At 33.3% G+C, this 22,080-nt stretch overlaps 1 protein-coding gene and 1 long non-coding RNA gene across 6 annotated transcripts in view; one reads left to right on the forward strand and one right to left on the reverse strand.

Moving 5' to 3' along the window:
* The window catches only part of Shrm (shroom), a 689,404-nt gene that overhangs the window by 552,007 nt on the left and 115,317 nt on the right, over positions 1-22,080 (reverse strand). For all 3 annotated transcript variants that reach the window (XM_074118535.1, XM_074118541.1, XM_074118536.1), the window contains exon 2: positions 5,233-5,463. In XM_074118535.1, the coding sequence (XP_073974636.1) occupies positions 5,233-5,463 (231 nt within the window). The remainder of the gene's footprint in view (positions 1-5,232; positions 5,464-22,080) is intronic.
* Positions 1-22,080, forward strand: part of LOC141449287 (uncharacterized) — a 239,914-nt gene that overhangs the window by 127,568 nt on the left and 90,266 nt on the right. The window lies entirely within an intron of this gene.

Genomic DNA, 22,080 nt, shown 5'->3' on the forward strand with positions numbered 1-22,080 from the left:
GGTGACAATATAGAATTGTAATTCTTTTTGAATAAAAAAAATTAAAAAACTCAATCTCATTACTTAATTTACAGACCTTGTATAGTAGCTAAGGATATCTTTTCGATATAATTATACCTACTTCCACTCAAGCTGGTTCCTGGTCGTGGACTGTATCAATTGGGTCTCATTAAAGAAAAGAAAAACAATCTTTCAGAAAAACCAATGTACAAGCTATATTTATATGTATTAACCACAATTTCTCTATTACAAAATTAACCGAAAAAGACTTAACTGTGAAAAGTTGAAATATGCCAATAATTAAACACAGGCGGGGCGCCCCAAATAATATGTTTGAACTGGGTTCGAATTAACTTCCACAATAGGATTTTGGACAACCAATTTCAGTTCTATACCACATAAAATTGATATCACACTGCTACCAGGTAGCCAACAGCTTGCTCACACCACACTAGTACCAGAGAAGTGGAATATACAGGGTGTTCATTTTAAGACGGCTCAAATGCATTTCATGCTTAAACGGTTGATCTGAGCAAAAAATGGTAGAGGAAAAATTTGTAGCCCACCACCTCTAGTTTCAGTATATATGACTTGAGAAAAAATTTGTATAATCCCTGTATAATCATAGAGTTTCAAAAATTAAAATACTAGATGCAACTTATAATATTTTTTGTGTCACGAGGTCGTTTGTTAATACGAGGGTCGTTTGGAAAGTCCGTGCAAAGTTAGAGAGATAGCACAACTGGCGCGTATCGAGGTTATGTTTAGTTAGTAGCATCTCTTGGAAGAACACACACCAAGTTTCAGCCAGATCGGTCTATTTCTTTGTGTTTGGCATTCGTTTGAATCGAGGAAGTCGAGTGATTTTCAAAAAATGGACGAAAAAGAATTTCGTGTGTTGATTAAACACTACTTTATGAAAGGCAAAACGCCTCAGGAGACTAAAGAGAAGCTTGATAAACATTATGGTGACTCTGCACCTTCGATTACAACAGTTTATAAGTGGTTTCAAAATTTTCGGAGTGGCCATATGGGCACAAGTGACGCTGAACGTTCTGGACGCCCTGTTGAGGTTACTAATCCAGAAATCATTGATAAAATCCATAATATGGTGATGGATGACAGAAGAGTGAAGGTGCGTGAGATTGCTAGTGCTGTGGGCATCTCGAATGAACGGGTACATAATATTTTGCATCAACATTTGGACATGACAAAGCTATCCGCAAGATGGGTGCCGCGATTGCTCACGCTTGACCAAAAACGAAATCGTGTGAAGTGTTGCAAGGACGGTTTGCAGCTGTTCCAAAAGAATCCGCAAGACTTTAAGCGTCGTTTCGTCACTATGGATGAAACATGGATACATCACTACACTCCTGAGACCAAAGAACAATCTAAACAATGGGTTACCAAGGGGGAATCTGCGCCAAAAAAGGCGAAGACCGTTCCTTCGGCCGGAAAGATTATGGCGACTGTCTTTTGGGATTCGCAAGGAATAATCCTCATCGACTATCTGGAAAAGGGTAAAACTATTACAGGTGCATATTATTCATCGTTATCGGACCGTTTGAAAACCGAGCTGCAAGAAAAACGCCCACGATTGGCCCACAAAAAAGTCCTTTTCCATCACGACAACGCACCAGCTCACACCTCAGCAGTTGTGGTCGCAAAATTAATGGAAATAGGGTTCCAACTCGTTTCACATCCCCCCTATTCTCCAGTCTTGGCTCCCTCGGACTACTATTTGTTCCCCAATATGAAGAAATGGCAGGCGGGAAAAAGATTTTATTTAAACGAGGAGGTGATTGCAGAAACGAATGGCTATTTTTCAGACTTGGACAAATCTTATTATTCGGAAGGGATCAACAAACTAGAGCAGCGTTGGACGAAGTGTATAAGCCTAAAAGGAGACTATGTTGAAAAATAAAAAAGGTTTACCCCAAAAAATTAAGTAGTTTTTATTTTTGCACGGACTTTTCAAACGACCCTCGTAGTAGAGCAGTTAATGATTGTTTTGTCTACAGAAAAATTGTTAAAATAGGGCAAATAAAAGGTCTGATGGTTAACACTAAACACTTTATTATTTAAATGGAAATATTATTTCTTGTAAAGACTGAGACAGCTAATAGTCTGACAGAGAGATGAGGTAGCAGCAATTTATAACCTGAACTATCAAGTTTGCCGCGACAACGGTACACTGTCCGTAAAGGGATCGGCACATTGCTAGACTCGACAACAGCTGATAGTTCCTCGTTCGAGGAAAGAACGCCCGTTACCCGATCACGTTGTGCCAATCTTGAACAAGTCTACATATTTTATAGACTGCATTCTTGTATTAGTGTGTGAGTATAAGAGAGAGGGCAAGGTCTATTAGATACTTCTAGGTTAAATACTTCGTTTAATGAAACTTCGAAGACTTCTATTGTCCCTTATTTCCAAATATAGTTCAATTCCACAACTAACACACTCGCAAGTGGAAACAATCACCTGAAACTCTTACCGCAATTTGCCTTCTTCTTCTCCATCCAACACTCTTATACCATTAAAGCGGTGTAGAGATCCTGCTTACTTTTCTGCAACAGCCTCTATCATGAGTCATCTCTCTCAGCTTCTTCTTCAGTCACAGCTTCTTTCTCGGAGATACAGCAGCACATCCTGCCCCAAATTCTTCTGGTCTTTTCTCTCTTCCTGGTGCCAGTTTTCCTACTCCATGTTTAGCACCTAGCCAAATTAAAGTAAACTGGCTAGTTGGTATGATTTCCGCCCTGTGCTATTCTTTTAAGATCTGTCTTATAAACGAATTCCTAACCTTTTCCCTAATTGTTTTCTCCTCTATTTTCCACACGTATCCCATCGCCAAAGCTTGAATCACGCTTTTGTGCTTTGTCCAGGACTCGCTGGAATATATGAGGATCGGCACTCACAGCCTTATATATTTTTATTTTTACAGATTTAAAGATTTCTATCCTTCCTAAGAAATTTTGTCTCAAAGCGTCAAAAACTTTTTTTGTACACCAGCCACTCTTTGTTTTATATCTTCATCCACTTCCTGTTTAAGACAAATGAGCTCCTGGTTAATTAAAGGTATCGACTAGCTCTTTTTAAACATATTTAACCTTAAGTTGAATAATAATATAGCTTTACTCATTTTTCAAATAAATATTTTTCTATTTGTTGATACTTGCATTTCGTCCTACATTGCAACTAATCTGGGAATTAACAACAAATTTGTGGATCATCCAGAGAATAGCCAAGTTGTACGTGTTCTGCAATGATGCCAAGTGTGAAGTTTTATTAAAGAAGATACAGAAAGAAGATGAAGAAATGACAATGGTGCAATTGGATGCACCCGGCACACAAAAGAAAAAAAAAAAACAAAATAACTGTAATTTGTCCTTCTTAGAGTAGAATTCGCTATATTTTTAGCATTTATCTAAGATTCGCTAAATGTAGGCACTTTTCTTGTTCTTTTTTAACAATTATGTCGTTAAATATTTTAATAGTTTGGTAATTTGGGTATTTAGAAGCGTTTTATTTGATACGGAGGGAATCGTATAAACATTTAATTGAATTTTAATTTTAATAATAGCGAGTCATTACTGCACTTTAATAAATTTGACCTACGATGATACAATAACAATATTGTGCAATATCTTTTTGGATTTATATTAAAGCCATTTAGCAGTAATTAGCCATTCAGTGCTCATACAGTCGTTTCGGGCTTCCCTGGGTCCATCCTCCGCGAGAAGGAAACATAAGTGAAGTCGAAATTCTTTACACCAAACTAACTAATCGCCTCTGATGATGAATGAAGCCTCCAAAACCCTGTGTTCTCTCAACTTCGAAATCCTATTTCTTATTGACCATGGATTCCCTTACCCATAATACACTTTTCTTCTGCATTTCCTCATTGGTGTCCTCCCTAACAATGAACCCTATTTAAAAGACAATCAGTTCAATTCACAATATCATTCTGTAGGTTCTATTTTGACTGTTCACTGCACGCAGGATCGCATTCGCCGCAAACTACTAGCACATAGGGTTATGTTGTTTTATAGTAGAACTTGCCTTCAAAAATAAATACGAGTTACACGTGTACTCAAAGTTTAAACGAACATTATAAGTATTGAAAAAAACGTCACAATTCGTGCCCATCAGAATTAAGGAAGTATTTTGCAATAATGGTTTTTATTTGTTCGTACAATAATAAACATGGAATTAATAATTGTGTTGACCAGGAAGAGAGATATAAAGATAAATGTTCAATAAGACAGAGTGACAAGGATAATAGGTAATTAGGGCGAGTCATTAATGCACTTTTGAATGCAACTCTTTCATTAGCTTTACTGTTCCTCATTCTTAATCCTTTGGACGAAACTAAAAATAGAAATGACAAGCTGGCTTCTTATAACACTCGAGGACATCAAGCACAAAGTAATGGAACCGATGGTGGAAAGAAAACTTATACATGCAATATGGATGGCATGGCGGTGAGGTGGATATTTGAAACACAATTTGATATGTGATTGAAAACCGGCTGTGAAGATAGACAGAGGAAAGAGTCTCTTTCGAAAGGAAAATCAATGCAGAATTTGAAGACAGGATAGAATTTGGGCATTGTGATTTGGCTCGAGAAGTGAGGAAGTTACGAATGATGTATTTAATGATGGATATTACCAGTATTAGCCTTAAGTATTCCTTCGCCTAAGCAGTGCTCTTTTTTCCAATAACTTAGTAATTCCTATCTTACGAAAAAGTAATCAAATTTACACCGCAGAATGTTGTCAAAACTTGGCTGCTTGATTTTGTAACAATTAGAAGCTTCTTTAAAAAAATTTAAGTGTTTGAGAGTTGTTTGAGGGAGGTAATTTTAAATAATAATAATGAATCTAATAATAAAGAAGATTGTTTCAGAGTTTGTTGATAAAAATAATTTCATAAAAACAAAAAAGCTATATTAAGAAAGAAAATATATAATTATTGAGTTTTAGTGCATTTTTTTAACTGTTTTCTTAATGATTTTATTAATATTCAATCTTTGAACCACACATTTTTCAATGCTACAATAAATTTAATTGTGAGGTACATTCCTAGTACAATCTATTCAACAATCTCACGAGTAAAAAAGCAAACGTTTGCATACCCTAAAGAATGATCTTGGGCCCTAGTAAAAGAAAACTGGCCATATTTTCCAATTCAATAAAAATAATACTAAAAACAAGGATTTTTACAGACCTGTTACTTAGAAGTGGTTGTGGCCGTTGGTTGAAACTATGGCGACGCCTGTCCTTGGCTGCACGTCGCGCCCGCAATCCCTTGCCTTCGCTATGGTAGATGGGATTGGAGCGATCCAGCGTGGCGCTCTTGGCAGTGACCTTTGCTTCCGGTTTCGTGTCATTCTCACTGCCGCCTCCTACACCGGCCCGCAACTCTCTCAGCCATCTACTCAAAGCACTCTCCTCTTCTCTGCACACACAGAACATAAATATCCTTCTTTATTGTGAGCAAACAGATATACAATCCCAGTAAAAAAAAAAACTAAATAAACTTAAGAGGTAGTGAAAAAAGAGAGATATTTTAAGATATTTACAAAATTTAAAAAAAGAAATAATAAGTACAATAAATAAATTAGTAAAACTACTAATAGCAAAAAATTATTAAAGTAAAACGATCATTTTGCACCTCTATGGACCGAACTGATGTAAAACAAATCAAAATTTTATTGTTTTTGAGTAATACAACTCATAACAAGAGTTAGGCACAGCGTAGAAAACTGGACTAAACTAATAATGTAAAACGCTCATCAGAAAGAAGACTCGAAGTATCAAGTTACTTCCACACATTTCTTAAGGAAAAAAAAATCGACTATCAACAATATGATAAATCTGTGTATGTACGAGGTATGTTCAAAAAATAAGGTGAATTTTCAAATTTCGCAGGCTACGTACATTCGAATTTCGATTGTCTTTTTTTTTTATGTTGGTACACTTGTCTCGAACATATTTTCAAAGTTGTAGCTATATAGCATGTTTAGTTTGTATGTTAGAGGCATAAATAAGACAAGTGTTTTGCGAGTTCGGCGATTTTCTTCTGTCGAAAAAAATGGATCAACGAATTTGAATCAAATTTTGTGTAAAAAATGGAATTAAGTGCTCAAAAACACTTGAAATGTTGAGAGTGGCGTACGGTGAGAGTACTCTGTGTCAAAAAAATGTTTACAAGTGGTACAAGCTTTTCACAGAAGGTCGAGAAGATGTGAATGACGACGCTCGCCCTGGACGCCCCAGCACATCAACAACCGATGAAAATGTTGAGAAGAATCGTCGAATCACAATTAGAGAAGTTGCTGAGGTTGTCGGCATATCGGTTGGCACATGTCCTGCAATTTTTTTCGGAAATTTTGGGCATGAAGCGTGTAGTAGCGAAGTTCGTTCCAAAATTGCTGAATTTTGATCAAAAAAACCGTCGCATGAGCATCGCTCAGGAATTGTTGAATGACATTATCATGTCTCAGTCACCGTATTCACCAGATTTGGCGCCCTGCGACTTTTTCCTGTTCCCATGATTGAAGAGACCCATGAAAGGACGGAGATTTGCGACGATCGAGGAGATAAAAACCGAATCGCTGAGAGAGCTCAAGGACATACCAAAAAGTGCATATCAGAACTGTTCCGAGGATTGGAAAAAATGCTGGCACATATGTATTATATCTGAGGGGGACTACTTTGAAGGAGACAAAATAAAAATCGATGAATAAATAAATATTTTTTAAGAAAAATGAAAATTCACCTTATGTTTTGAACACACCTCGTATTTAGAGAATCTATTTCCTCGTCACATGAGAAAAATCTGTGAAAAACTAACTGAGTTTTGACATTCGATATTCTTCGAACTAGAATTTTCTTTAGAATACCTCAAGCCTCATTATCGCTGTAAAAATAAATTCAAGAAAAGGCACTTTTCTTTAAGGCAGGCTTAATATCCAACCAGAAAGAAAGTGCTGTGAGCAGATATATCTTGAGAAAGATGCAAAAAAATGCGATGTTAATTCGACTTTCGATTTGTAGACCAATAGCAATCTCATTAAATTTTTAAATAGATCAGAAATGCTAAGAAAATATTATCCGCCCTATCCATTTCATTCAACTTGAAACAAGTGTACAGATAATACTATAGTCTTGCTAGAAAACGATATTGACAACGCTGAAGTCAGACTCAATCGTTTGTAGTTATTGCTTTTAAAACGTAACGATTTTACTACATTAGAATATTTATGTTTATTATATTTCGATCTTTTTTTTTCACGGTACAAAAGAGGTGAATTTACGGAAACTCTTTGATAACCACTGGCCTAGATCATTTTCTCACGAGAGCTCCTGTTGGCTTTCAAGTTAGAACGGCAACTGGACTTTTTTTGTTCATCAAAAGGAATTATTGATCAGCCCCGAATGATAATTAGATTCAACATGTCAACATCTGACAAAGTTAAATATGTAAAAGTAAATCGCTTTGTTCTTCAGTATTTCAGTATTAAGTTCAGTATTTTTTTAAAACTAAAATAGAGATTGTAAGCTGGTTAAACGGTGATTATCTTCTACAGAATGTGGAAACTGGTGTTAGTGAGGAAAACCAGCACTTCGAACAAATTAATCCCAATTCACATCTTGATTTATAATGATACAAACTGATTTCCTGATGCATATCTCTGACATGCTAAAACCTTAATATACAAGTACTAATTGGTTTAGGTTAGGTAGTTTTACTGATAATTGTCTTAATTAAAGTTAAAATAGGTAAACCTTTTGTTCTAGTTCACATGTGATACTAACCTATAGTACTCATTTAGGATACCATGACGTCATTGTGGACTTTTATTTAATGCGCATGAATGGAATCTTTCTCATTCACAAAAAGTGAATAGCAATGTCTCTCAGAGAGTATATACATCATCAATGTCACTTTCACCTGATTAATTTGAAAGTAAAATATAGAGATCAACTATATGTGCATAAAGTTAATCATTAATTAAGTTGATTAACCCAAAGTGTGAACACAATAACTTTCCTCTCGACTTTGAAGGCGGCTAATTTATGATCTAGAAGGCGACGATTAACAACAGTGATTTTAAAACTGCTACTACTGAAGCGCATAACTTTAGGTAATGCCAAAAAAAAAGTGTCTACGTCAAACTACAATTCGAAAAATTGCCAATGTTCTGCACAATTTTGAATTAATTAGTTAAACTTCAGCCAGCAATTAACATTTCTAAAGCATTTGACCAACCACATGACATTCCTAACTGCAATAACCCAAGTTTTTTTTAAAGAAATATCGTTGACTCTTCATGGGTTATTACCAATAAGTTATTGGGCCAAGAAGTTACTTCTTTTACTTTACAAGCAAATCTATAATAGTGATACTTCTGGTAATTTAGAGTATAGAGTTGACTTTTTCACATTTCTATTAAACTCTATGCGGTAATTTCAATTTATACCCCCACGTCACGGATAATTCAAAGAAGCAGGGCAGTTATTGTCACAGGTAACTCCAATCGAACCTTTTGTTTTTGTACCTTTGGCCACTAATAAACCCTTTGCAAAAATGTGGCTCGCCGGAAATGGTTGAATTGTAAGACTGAAGAAAACAGGCGCTCAAAACCACTGTTTCCGTTTTAGGGAAACTCAAAGCGGATATTTCCGATGGAAATTCAATTTGGAAAATTAGCTTATATTTCCTTACGTATTCACAGAAAATGAAAAGTCACCTCATAAGTGTTTTTCCCAAAAGAGAAAATACTAAGACTAAACGTGAGGCTGAGATTGTAGTGAAATTTTTGTATTGACACTTAACATGTGGACATTCTTTTAAAACTTGTTTGCCTTAAAAATAAATTTACATTAATAAAGAACCCATAGTAAAAAGTGAATTATGAGCGACCATATTGGTTGTCCTACAAATATAAAGATTAATTCAGATGTCAGGGTATTTTTTTTTTTTTTTACGGAAGCCAAATTTATTTTTAAAAAAATGAAATGCAAACAAAATGGGGTCAGGATTTGAATAGTGAAGAATTAGTCAGAGATGAAACAGTGGATAGCACTGACAGTCACGTTTAGCTTTAAGTGATTTCATTGAATAAGTAAATTATGCATTCATCACGTGATTGTTGATAAAACTGGAATAAAAGGTCTATTTATAGATCAAGTAGGAGGAGAAGATATCAAAAATAAAATCCATAGAATGTCATAGGGCACTTCATCGATTCTGAGTTGATTTCAGATATCCAACTAACTTATGTATATTCACTTAAATGTTGAAAAAGCTTAATACAAAATTATCATCCAGCTAAATATCAAGAAATCATCTTTAATTATAATATCGGTGCGTATTATGATAATATAATATATAATGCATAATTAACTCAAATGCAATCATTCGTTAAAAACGATCCGACGGATTTATTGCGTTGGTAATTTTTGCTTTCAAAACAGGAGCTTAAACTATATTGAATTACATCTCATAAATTGTTGAAAATATGAGGCAAATTGTTAAAAAAAAAAAAAAATCTTTCTTAAAAAAATATAAAGGATAAAGAATCTAAAAGATTTACCATTTAAATGCATCAGCAAGTTTCTGTACAAGTAGACAACTTTCTGCCGCATTTTGCCTTCCGGCTCGGCTGCATTTATTTATTATTGACAGGTTGGCATAATTTATTGGACATTTATTTAAGTAATATAAATATAATAACTTCCCTGTTTTTTTTATTTTCAAATATTTTGCTATCTTATCTGCGCCAAATTGATTTAAATCAAGATAACTGATAAATAATATCAAATTACATAATTTTATTCTTTTTTTCCACTTTACAAAACATTATGGACTTCCTCTCGCTTGCTGAGTCGTGACACAATTTTTGGCCTTCATTTGCCAAGTTTTGAGATCTCTTATTGGTAAAATAACTGTGTTAAATACTCTCAGTTTAATTATTATAGTTCTAATTGGCTGACTTTTATACAATGTGCGCCTCATAATTACTTGTGGAGGGAATTCATTTAAAAGATTCTCGCCAAAACAGAAAAAAGAAACTCGCGAAAAAAGGCAGTTTCAGCTAGAGAAGGAATGTACGACAAAGAATGCTCGTTGTTGCTTAACACGTTCGCGGACGGTTACTGCATATGCAGTACTTTCGGTTTGTTCTAGTGGGTCACTACTGCATTTGCAGTGATTATTGTATGAGTCTAATTGCAATTGCAGTAGCTGACTCTTTCGATTGCAAAATTGAGCAATATGAAACAGTACTGCTAATGCAGTTATTTTTTTGTTTCTTTATTTATATATTTTTGGTGCTAAATAGTAAGATGTATCAAAAACCTCTTGTCCAATTTCATCTAACAAACCTGGAAATTGCATTTACTGAGGGTGCTCATATCAGTACCCTAGCTAAATTCAGGCCGTCCGCGAACGAGTTAACCACCCCCTCAACTACGAAGGGTATACTGAAACATCAGATAGAAACTATTGAGCCAAAAGATGCTGTATAATTACAAGTTACTGAAGACTAGTGGGACATGGCAATCAGTACTTTGCACCTCTAGAGAGTTCATTTAACTTATCAGACGCAATAATTATGGGAAGGTAAAAACTTTACCAACTCTAGACAAGAAATCTTGGCAAAAGAGCAAAAATGCTGAACAAAGAGACACATGATACTATTTGACTCATCAAAAATAGCATACATTGGTCGAATCCATAGTTTAAATTGGTGCCAAGAAGGCGAAGTCATCTCTGATAAGGGTTTCTTGACACTGTGACCGTCACTGCAATGAAAGGGCTGATAAATTGGCAAAAGAAGAAGCGGAGGAAGATCGACCAGTCGAAGCATATTATTAAAGAAGAAGAATATTATTTGTGCAATGAGAAAAGCAAACAGAAACTTGCTCAGGGCAGCCAATGACCTGTTTCCAAACTTTGACTGAACACGATTAGCTGAATTGCGTTTTATAAAGAATGATCTAAAGTCCCTCCTATTTTCTAGTCGCCTCCGTCCACGACACCTAATTGGTAGTACGAGTATAGCTCGCCCAAAAAAATAGACATTTACTACTTAATCCGATATTCTAAACTCAATAACTTATCAAATCTTCAGCGGGTAGTTTTTTGGACTAAGTTTGAATAAAATAACTGTAAACAACTATTTTTACAGTCTCTTGCTGTAAAATACTAACTGTTTTTCGCAAATAAGCCATTATTCAGTCCACTATTTATATATTTAGCCAGGTGAAGAAAGCATTAGTACAAAATAAAGATAAATTTACACAAAACAAAAAATTGTTAAGTTTTTCTGTTTTTTTTAAGATAAGAATTAGCGTGTTGTAGAGAAATTATTACCATCACAGTCTTGTAGTTGATAATGCAGTAAACAGAAGACGCGTAGGCGATTCTCTTAAGTAGTTTACCTCGGTCTGCGTAACGAGTGCATATGTGCGGACGCGCTCACTGGTCTGTGCGTCGGGTGGTGTGACAGACTGATACAGAAAGAGATGAAAGAACTAGGTGTGCGTGTACTAGCATATGTGGCTTCGTCTCGACATTCTGTGCATAGTTGCCCAACACCATGGGGGCGTGCGTGCTCTCTGAACTACCATCTGTTCTGGTACATGCTATGCAAAAAGACATGATCATGGCGCAATCGTGCAACACATGCCATGCAAAGTTATTCTTGGTACTGGAGGAGTCCCCTGTTTGGGCCCTAATTTCTGATCAGTACCTTCAGACGTAGAATAGCAGCTTGGTCACCCATTCTTCAAAGATTATTTATTTTTTTAATCGTAGAAGAGGAACTAAAAGATTAAGGTTTTAGTCAAAACTAGCCAAAAGGAATTATCATTTTATTGTATAGATTTGTCAGTTTTTAAGATTTATTTAAATTCTGTGAACTAATTGAGTATATTTAGATCCATAACTTTGAAATATTTATTAAATCGGTGCGATTAAAGGCACTTTTGTTAAAGAGAGTAATTAGCCTTGCCTCTACAATACCATTTCTGAAAATTGTGTTGTCTTGCTACTTCCATGATATAAAGAATGAAATTTAGGTCCAAATTTTTAAATTTATAGAAAATTGGCTGACCAGAAGGGCCAGTTCACTAAAAGAGGATTTACAATATTTTAAACTTTTTTTCGAAAACGCACTTACCATTTTTACCAACATTTCTGTTATGATAAAAAACATTTCACAATGTTTAATTGAAACATTTTCTCGGAAAATTTGACTGAGGGTAGTTCAGGGAAACGGAGTGAACAGATTCTGCAATGCCAATTTTGGGTAATGCAGGGACCTATTTCTTTTTACTGATAAGGATGTCACTACAATTTCCAATTTAATTGGATGTAACTCTTTTACTCAATGTATTTTTTAATTTTTTTGAGTTTGTCATGAAAATTGCTCAAAGGATTTTATTGTAAACTTCTTATATGTATCACATACACATTGACATAACTTTAAATTTTATAATTTTTCTAGATAAATTGTTAGTTCTTGGGTGGAGGCGTTAGGATAGACTCATTTATTGTGTGAAGTTTGACAATGTACACAATTTATTAAGATTTAGATATGAATCGAGAACATTTTTGAATTTTGATAAAAATTTATGTCAGTATCTGGAGAACAAGCAAGAAAACAACGTGTGTGTTCACATCAAATTGTTTGTGCCAAAAAGAAGAACACATCTTTTTCGAATTATCCTATATTATACGAGGATAAGCTGATCCAAATGTAACCGATTCTTTTAAGCTTTTTATGTTCTTAACAGCTCCTTTTATGAACTAACTGCGTCTTCAGTTTATTTTCATTTAATTTTGCCCAACCATTGGGAAAATGATTTCATTTAGAGGCAAAGAGATGTTATTGATCCCTCATTATTATTTTTGATATTAGGACAAGAAGCGAGTTCTGTGCCTCAAGGCGCAGCAGCCCAAGGAGATTATTGGACCATCCTCTAGATAATCCAGTAGGTAAATCCTCCCCTTCTCACTAGCTTCAATATCTTACTCACAAGTTTTTGTTGTGAAGTGAATTCCATTGGTTTTCAAAGTGCTGAATATCTCATATCGCAACCTTAATGGCTTTAATAATAATTTTTCGACATTCAATTTGGCACTACCAGGACAGGGTTGTGTAAGGGCGAACCTGAGTACGGTCATGAGAAGCATGCGTAATGGTGAATAGAAATAAAAATAACCAATAAAATGTTCATTTAATTTTAATAAAAGAACTCAAGTTGTAAATAAAATTGTAAATATCAAAGAACAAAAGAATATGAGTTTTTATTAACTTCTTATATTGCGTGCATGTCAGTTTGTGCAGAGGAAATAATACATTTAGTTAAAAGCATAAATCAAAAAGTGAATTGTTTTCCTTTTTATTTGCTAAAAAGTTCAAGGAAATGGTCTACAATAGAACAAAGAAAGTCTATGAAATGTCATCATGGCAATAATAGCCCCATAAAACTACCTACTACTTGAACAGTTTGCAGGAATACTTTTATTCAAAATGGTGTTCGCTTTTATTTAACTTTTTTAGTATTCAAGCGTTTCAATTACAGTTTATTTATAGTTTTTTTTTGTTTAGATTGAATCACAATTTAGTTGCCCAAAAATAGTTTGTTAGTTTGAAACAATTATTTTTCCGAAAAAACAAACCATAGCACTCTAACTGACGCACTTCCCAATGGACTAAACCAGGACGTACTCAGAACATTAACGTTTACTCTAAACACCCAACACTCGCACAATATTCACTGCAGAGATGGTTGATGAGTGCAATAAAACTTCACTGATGAAAGATTTGGGCACCAAATTTACACTTTATGGAGCCCAATAAACATTTTAGATTGCCTTGGATTTAGCTTAGACTCATTCTCTTGATAATCTACAACTATAGCTCATCTAACAAGGCACAGAACTGATGCGCAGAAGGAGAAATGAAGCGCGGAGGTTTGCATTCTTAACAGTGGACCACCACAGAAAAATGTCCCATTAGTAATGATAATGATGTTGTTATTGATAATAGTATTTAAGAACTGTAATAGAAACAATCTCTTGGAAATGGCCGCGAGAGATCAAAAAAAGGCTCAAGAAAAGATGATTCTAAGATTGTGAAGAGAGCCGACGATTTGCAAAATGAGAATGGTAATGGTAAGATAAAGGTGGCGTAATTTTTCATAGCTGAGGGCCACAAATCACTAAAGCCATTTGAATAGGATTAAATGAAACGAATTTCATTTGGAGAGATTTTCCTGTATTTCCATTCTAAAGCCCTGGGAGATGTTTAGACTTAAAGCATTACTTCGCTCTTCCTGGACTAATAGTAGCAACAAGTTTACTTATACTACCAGCAGGGCCAGATTTTCCTATAGGCTAACTAGGCTTCAGCCTAGGGCCTCAAGATCAAGAGGGGCCTAAATTCTAATAGTTAGCAAAATTAAAATTACACTATTCTAAAAATATAACATATTATATTATATTAACATTTAACATGTTGATATACAACCAGTATACAGATTATAAAAATAGTACTTAATTAAAATATTTCCTAACATTTTCTCAAATATTTCAGAGAAATTAGAAGTAAATTTTTAAAGTGCAATTTGTAACCTTTGACTTCCTTTGAGTGCTCGTGAATACGTTTTCTTGCAAAACAAACGTAATTTCTCGTACGTAGATAAAAGGAATCCTCATACGTAGAAACAAGGAAACTTTTATAAAAAGTGCCAGCACCTAGGTCGGATAATGATCACATAAGAGCCAAATGAGTTTTCTTAAAAATTTCGATTACTTTTATTTTTCTAGCATCCGGAGGAAGATTGAGGCTGTTTGGAGAATAACTTATGCTTAAAAATGGGATCAATTTTTAGAAAATTTATCTGTCTTTCTAACCGTGTCATCAGAATCGAATTCGGACTAAAACTTTCTGAGTAATAACATTTTTATTGGTAAAAAAGTAATGATTTTAGAAAAAAAAAATTGAAAGTGACGTCACTCAAGAATAGTGGAAAATATGAAGTTGGCCAATACGTCATTGAACTCCACTTCAGATGTACTACACACAGTAGGCCTATGGACATTACTTAATGGTTCACCCTGTATATCACAGTAGTGATGTATTTTATTATCTCTCATGTAATTTACGAACAAAAATGGGAGGTGAAAGGGCCTCATAAGTGGAATAGCCTAGGGCCTCTTCTCTTCTAAATCCGGCCCTGACTACCAGTTATGGAAACATTTTTAAATATCGTACAATCGACATCATTGAAAAGGAATTAGCTCAAGGGTTAGCGTTATGGGATACTACTTGGAGACGCCGGATTCGAATCCAGCTGCCGGCCTTTAGATTTTCTCTGCCCAGAAACTCTTATAGCCCAATGACCGTTGATGGGCCGAGAAAGCACCTACCTTGCATAGAAATATAGCTCTGGGCGCCCATGAACTTTGATGTTGACGCGCCTTAAATTAAAAGTAGTGTATGCATGTAGAAAAAATTCGCACGCAAGTGAATTAGATCCTAACAATCTTACTTTATTTCTTAAGTTTTATATTTCTAAACGTCAGGTAATCCGACCTATGCAATCTTCAGCGGGTAACCTTTTAAGTTTAACTTTAGAGTTAATCTTCTAAATATTGGAAAAACTGCAAAAAAAAATTATTGAACACCTGAAGATTTGTGTGGGCATTACTTGAAATCATTTTTTGTAAAAATTACACTTTTCTCACTTAAATAATATTATAAATAACTATTTTACATGAAAAATATTTGTAATAATAAAAATACTGGTATAGTCTCAATGTTGTAAACAGGATTTGCATGTCTACGCAGCAATGGTTATGCAAATACTATCATGTTTAAGCTACTGGAAGTCTGCAAATAACGGCTATCTCTATATACTACTGGCTGATTGAAAATTGTTATGTAAAGCACTGAGATATGGCATACATAAATAATCAATGGAATCCATGCAGAGGAATAATATAAATATTATTTAATACTATCCCTAAAAGGTAAAACAAGTCTATCTGAATTTGAAATATTGAAAATTTACCAATAAAGTCCAGTTTCTCAGTTACGATAAGCGCCAGCAACATGGTCAATAAAATAACAATATAATTGTCTTCATGAATGTTTTGGTAGCCAAATTAATGATTCTACGATGTTGAGCACAACTTCCAGATTATAGTCGTACTTCCATTAGGTTTTGAATTAGGATTATTTGTCAGACAGGTATTACACTGAAATTTATAAAGTTAAAAAAGCTAAACTTAAAGGTCTTCTAAAATGAAACATGCTACCAAACATTTCCAGAACTCCAGGAAGTGTCATCAACCAAGAATTTACTTTTTCTGCAACCATGTAGGGAAGTTCTCATTACTCAATTAAAATCAGCTGTGTAATGCCCAACTTCCCACACTAGTGGGGGGAAATTCCCATTAGTGTCACTTTCCGCACAAGTGAGTGGAAAAACTTTATTGTGCTTCCTTGATATAAGAAGTTTTGTTATTAACATAAATATTTTCTGTAAAACTCTAATAAGCTTATTTAAATTTATTTTATTTAAATAATTAAAAAACGAATATTAAAAAATAAAATAAAAATTGAAAGGAATATAGAAATAAAAATAATACTTTAATAAATAATTAGATATTTTTAATTATAACAGTTAAAAAGGTTATAGTGTTACCTTATAGAAATTTAAAATGGATTCCAGAGATGCCTATTTAGAAACACTCCTCCATCAATAAAAGAAACAGCAGAAAATGTAATAAGTAATGTAAATACGTAAGTAATGTAAATAATTGTAATATAACAATAAATGTTTATAATAAATAAATTACTTTTTGTAGACTGTAAAAATGAAATTTTTAATTTTATTAGTTAATAAATGGTTGCAGAAAAAATATAATACTTAACACTAGTGTAAAGTATTTTCCTCACACTCGGCAATTTGCACTTGCACTCGCATCGCTTCACTCGCTCGTGCGTGCAAACACTGCCTCGCGTGAGGAAAAGTACTACTTTCCACACTTGTTAAATAAATAACTATTCTTATAATTTCTTTGTTCTTCATTCTTTTCTTTAACGAAGGTAATTGAAGTTAGTCACTTGTTCACGATAACCTTATCTTTTTTTTTTTACTTTTATTTTTTTTAGCGGTACTGATCTAATAATGAGATCGTTAAAAGGTAAAAATTCTTAACTAAAATTCAATAAAAGTTATGCTGTTGGAAACAAAAAGAAGATACTTATCAGAAATTGTTATATTCTAAAATTCAATCCATTATACAAAACATACTAATTGTAAAATTCTGTACCAGACTTCAAGATGGCCGAAATGATAGAGGGCAATATAAATGAATAAACGGATGAGACCAGAAAAAAGTAGTAATCCAATATCCGGCAAAAATATTTAATTTAATTTGGTCCAAAAACAAGAATCTAAAGAACTTAAAAAATAAATAAATTAGGAAATAGATTCGTTTAGAAATGTAATATATTAGATAGTGAATTAATGCTGATAAATTATACTTATATATTAAGATATTAAACGGTAAAAAATAAATAAATAAATGACTAAAATTTATATTATTACACAACGGTACTTCAACTATTTATTATAGGAAAAATAATTGGTCGGGAATGGTTTAAAAAGAAATATATAAAAAATTAAGATATCATTCTTACTTGGTTTAATTAGTTTTCTTAATTTCCAGAATTTGTAAAACTAATTTTTTACCATTAACTAATAGATAGCTGTTAAAGCTCATTACTACCTGAAGGATTAAAACTAGTGGGAATGTACCAACACTTCGTTTGGTATGTTAACTTGTAAAGTTGGTTAAGTTTAATAACCTAGCGCTATTTCTTCTTTAGTTCAATTTGAACTAGAACCAGAATACGCGTCATGATTTGTTCACAAAATATCGCGCGCATTAACATTACGGTTTGTCTCTGAAAACAAATCTATTCGGATGGAATGTAGACTTGGTTCTGTTGATATTTGAGACGCCATTGGTGGTGTGAGGTTGCCTTTCTTTCATACTACTGCCAAAGATCTCAAATCTCTCCACGCAGTTCCTCTATATTCTCCCAAAAGTTATCAAATAGTCAAGCCACAGCTCCAATCCTGCTAAGATCCATATTTCACATGATTAGATCTTAATCTACGATTCATCCATTTTAATCCATTTTATTAGTTTTACTAGGTTAATGTAATGTTTTATAATATATATTTAATATCGTTTACCCTAAATTAGAGTTATCTTCGTTTACCTTTCTATTATCACATATATTCTATCTCCTCTCCGTTCTAACTTCCGAGACATATTCCAACTCTACGCACTGAGGAAGATATTACGCCACCTATTCTCAGCCTAATTTACTCGTATAATTTCTCACACCCAGCTCGTACCTACTAAAAACTTCGTTAACTTCACACTTCTGTGTACCATTTTTTGCAATTCTCTTAACATTTGCTGTTTTTCTGTTCTTAACCTTACTCAGCTTCGAATCAGAATCATCAAATTCTGTACTAAGACTGAGGTCATTCTACTAAATTGTTCTCAAATGTCAGAAGCCACACCGACCTACGAATCCCATTTGTCTCTGACCTTGCCCAGTTCCGCTACATCAAATTCCACTCCAAACTTTACCAACATCATAATCCCTTAATCAGCAACCTGTCCTGCACTAACCTCCCGTCAAATCCTCCTTGCAGACAATCTTCCAGGCAATCGCCTGGTCGAAATCCATAAAATGGCCATCCTTCGAATTCAATCCATTCGGTATTTTACTTTAACCGACTTATGATGGTCATCGTTGGATGGCCTTCATTCATGCCATTCCTGAGATTTTATTTTATTTACTTATTTATTATTTTATCTTGTTTTTACTTTATATATTACTTTATTTTTATTTTATCTTATTTATTTTGTTCTATATTTCACATTTATGATGTACCATACGCTATCATATTTGCTTGTTGCGTTTATGTGTTACGCAGTTGCGAATTTAACAATAAAGGAAGAAAAAAATATCAGAAGGATGTAATTATTGTTCGATGCGAGTTTCTGTAGCTCTTTTGGTTGATTTGATAGCAATAGCTCTTAGAATGACTGGATTTAAACAACACCCTTGCAGGTGCTCCTTTGAATTTCGTTAAAAAGCATGTGTTGCATGATGGTTCATTTTTAGTTTAAATAGTTTATTAACTCTCGTAGATCCGCTAGTGGTCTCGGTGTGCCTTGCCCAGAGTTGGGCAATTTAATCAATTAAAAAACAATTGAATTAAACCGAAATTTAATTTTAATCATGATTAAAATTAAAAAAATTAATCGGCCAAAATTAGTTGATTAAAATTAAATTCACTTTTAATTTAATCGGAATTTAATCAATTAAAATTTTTAATCATAACTAAAAATTAAGATTAAAATTAAAATTAAATAATCAGAATTTTAATTGATTGAATTAAATTCCAAATTTAGTTTTAATCACTTTGGACGATTAAATTTTTTAATTTAATCAAAATTTGAGAGATTAAATTTTTAAAACCAAAAATTGCCAATGGTTAAACCAGAATCGGACCAATGCATCTTTATTCCGACTAGCTGGTGCTTCTTCTCTATCAATATTATCACTTTTCCCAAACTTGGCACCTTCATTCTACTAGTCTAGTGTCTCATCTATACCATGTTGGTAACTCTCAAGACTTATATAGGACCACCATACACTCACATTTAACCATGTTTACCACTCGCTAGACTTCATTCTTCTAAAATTATAGACCTGTGCACAAAATAACTGTAGTTTGTAATTGAGAAAAACAAAGTTTATAAGAGAAAAAATTCCATACGAATACGTGGTTCACAGTGGGAGATATAAAACGGCTATAATTTTACAGAATTTCATTACCCAAAAAATTTTCAACCCTTTATATCTTTTACATTTATAGATCTGTGCACAAAATAACTGTAGTTTGTAATTGAGAAAAACAAAGTGTACAAGAGAACAAAATTTCATACGAATACGTGGTTCACGGTGGGAGATATAGAACGGCCATAATTTTACAGAATTTCATGACCCAAAAAATTTTCAACCCTTTATATCTTCTACATTTATAAATCTGTGAACAAAATAACTATAGTTTATAATTGAGAAAAACAAAGTGTACAAGAGAACAAAATTCCATACGAATACATGGTTCGCAGTGGGAGATATAAAACGGCCATAATTTTACAGAATTTCATGACCCAAAAAATTTTCAACCCTTTATATCTTCTACATTTATAGGTCTGTGCACAAAATAACTATAGTTTATAATTGAGAAAAACAAAAAGTACAAGAGAACAAAATTCCATACGAATACGTGGTTCACAGTGGGAGATATAAAACGGCTATAATTTTACAGAATTTCATGACCCAAAAAATTTTCAACCCTTTATATCTTCTACATTTATAGATCTGTGCACAAAATAACTGTAGTTTATAATTGAGAAAAACAAAAAGTACAAGAGAACAAAATTCCATACGAATACGTGGTTCACAGTGGGAGATATAGAACGGCCATAATTTTACAGAATTTCATGACCCAAAAAATTTTCAACCCTTTATATCTTCTACATTTATAGATCTGTGCACAAAATAACTATAGTTTATAATTGAGAAAAACAAAAAGTACAAGAGAACAAAATTTCATACGAATACGTGGTTCACAGTGGGAGATATAGAACGGCCATAATTTTACAGAATTTCATGACCCAAAAAATTTTCAACCCTTTATATCTTCTACATTTATAAATCTGTGAACAAAATAACTATAGTTTATAATTGAGAAAAACAAAGTGTACAAGAGAACAAAATTCCATACGAATACCTGGTTCACAGTGGGAGATATAGAACGGCCATAATTTTACAGAATTTCATGACCCAAAAAATTTTCAACCCTTTATATCTTCTACATTTATAGATCTGTGCACAAAATAACTATAGTTTATAATTGAGAAAAACAAAAAGTACAAGAGAACAAAATTTCATACGAATACATGGTTCACAGTGGGTGATATAGAACGGCCATAATTTTACAGAATTTCATGACCCAAAAAATTTTCAACCCTTTATATCTTCTACATTTATAAATCTGTGAACAAAATAACTATAGTTTATATTTGAGAAAAACAAAGTGTACAAGAGAACAAAATTCCATACGAATACATGGTTCACAGTGGGAGATATAAAACGGCCATAATTTTACAGAATTTCATGACCCAAAAAATTTTCAACCCTTTATATCTTCTACATTTATAGGTCTGTGCACAAAATAACTATAGTTTATAATTGAGAAAAACAAAAAGTACAAGAGAACAAAATTCCATACGAATACGTGGTTCACAGTGGGAGATATAAAACGGCTATAATTTTACAGAATTTCATGACCCAAAAAATTTTCAACCCTTTATATCTTCTACATTTATAGATCTGTGCACAAAATAACTGTAGTTTATAATTGAGAAAAACAAAAAGTACAAGAGAACAAAATTCCATACGAATACGTGGTTCACAGTGGGAGATATAGAACGGCCATAATTTTACAGAATTTCATGACCCAAAAAATTTTCAACCCTTTATATCTTCTACATTTATAGATCTGTGCACAAAATAACTATAGTTTATAATTGAGAAAAACAAAAAGTACAAGAGAACAAAATTTCATACGAATACGTGGTTCACAGTGGGAGATATAGAACGGCCATAATTTTACAGAATTTCATGACCCAAAAAATTTTCAACCCTTTATATCTTCTACATTTATAAATCTGTGAACAAAATAACTATAGTTTATAATTGAGAAAAACAAAGTGTACAAGAGAACAAAATTCCATACGAATACGTGGTTCACAGTGGGAGATATAAAACGGCCATAATTTTACAGAATTTCATGACCCAAAAAATTTTCAACCCTTTATATCTTCTACATTTATAGGTCTGTGCACAAAATAACTATAGTTTATAATTGAGAAAAAAAAAAAGTACAA

The sequence above is a fragment of the Rhodnius prolixus genome, unplaced genomic scaffold, assembly GCF_049639745.1.
Source record: "Rhodnius prolixus isolate KJV_2025 unplaced genomic scaffold, Rpr scaffold_2, whole genome shotgun sequence".
Taxonomy (NCBI): domain Eukaryota; kingdom Metazoa; phylum Arthropoda; class Insecta; order Hemiptera; family Reduviidae; genus Rhodnius; species Rhodnius prolixus.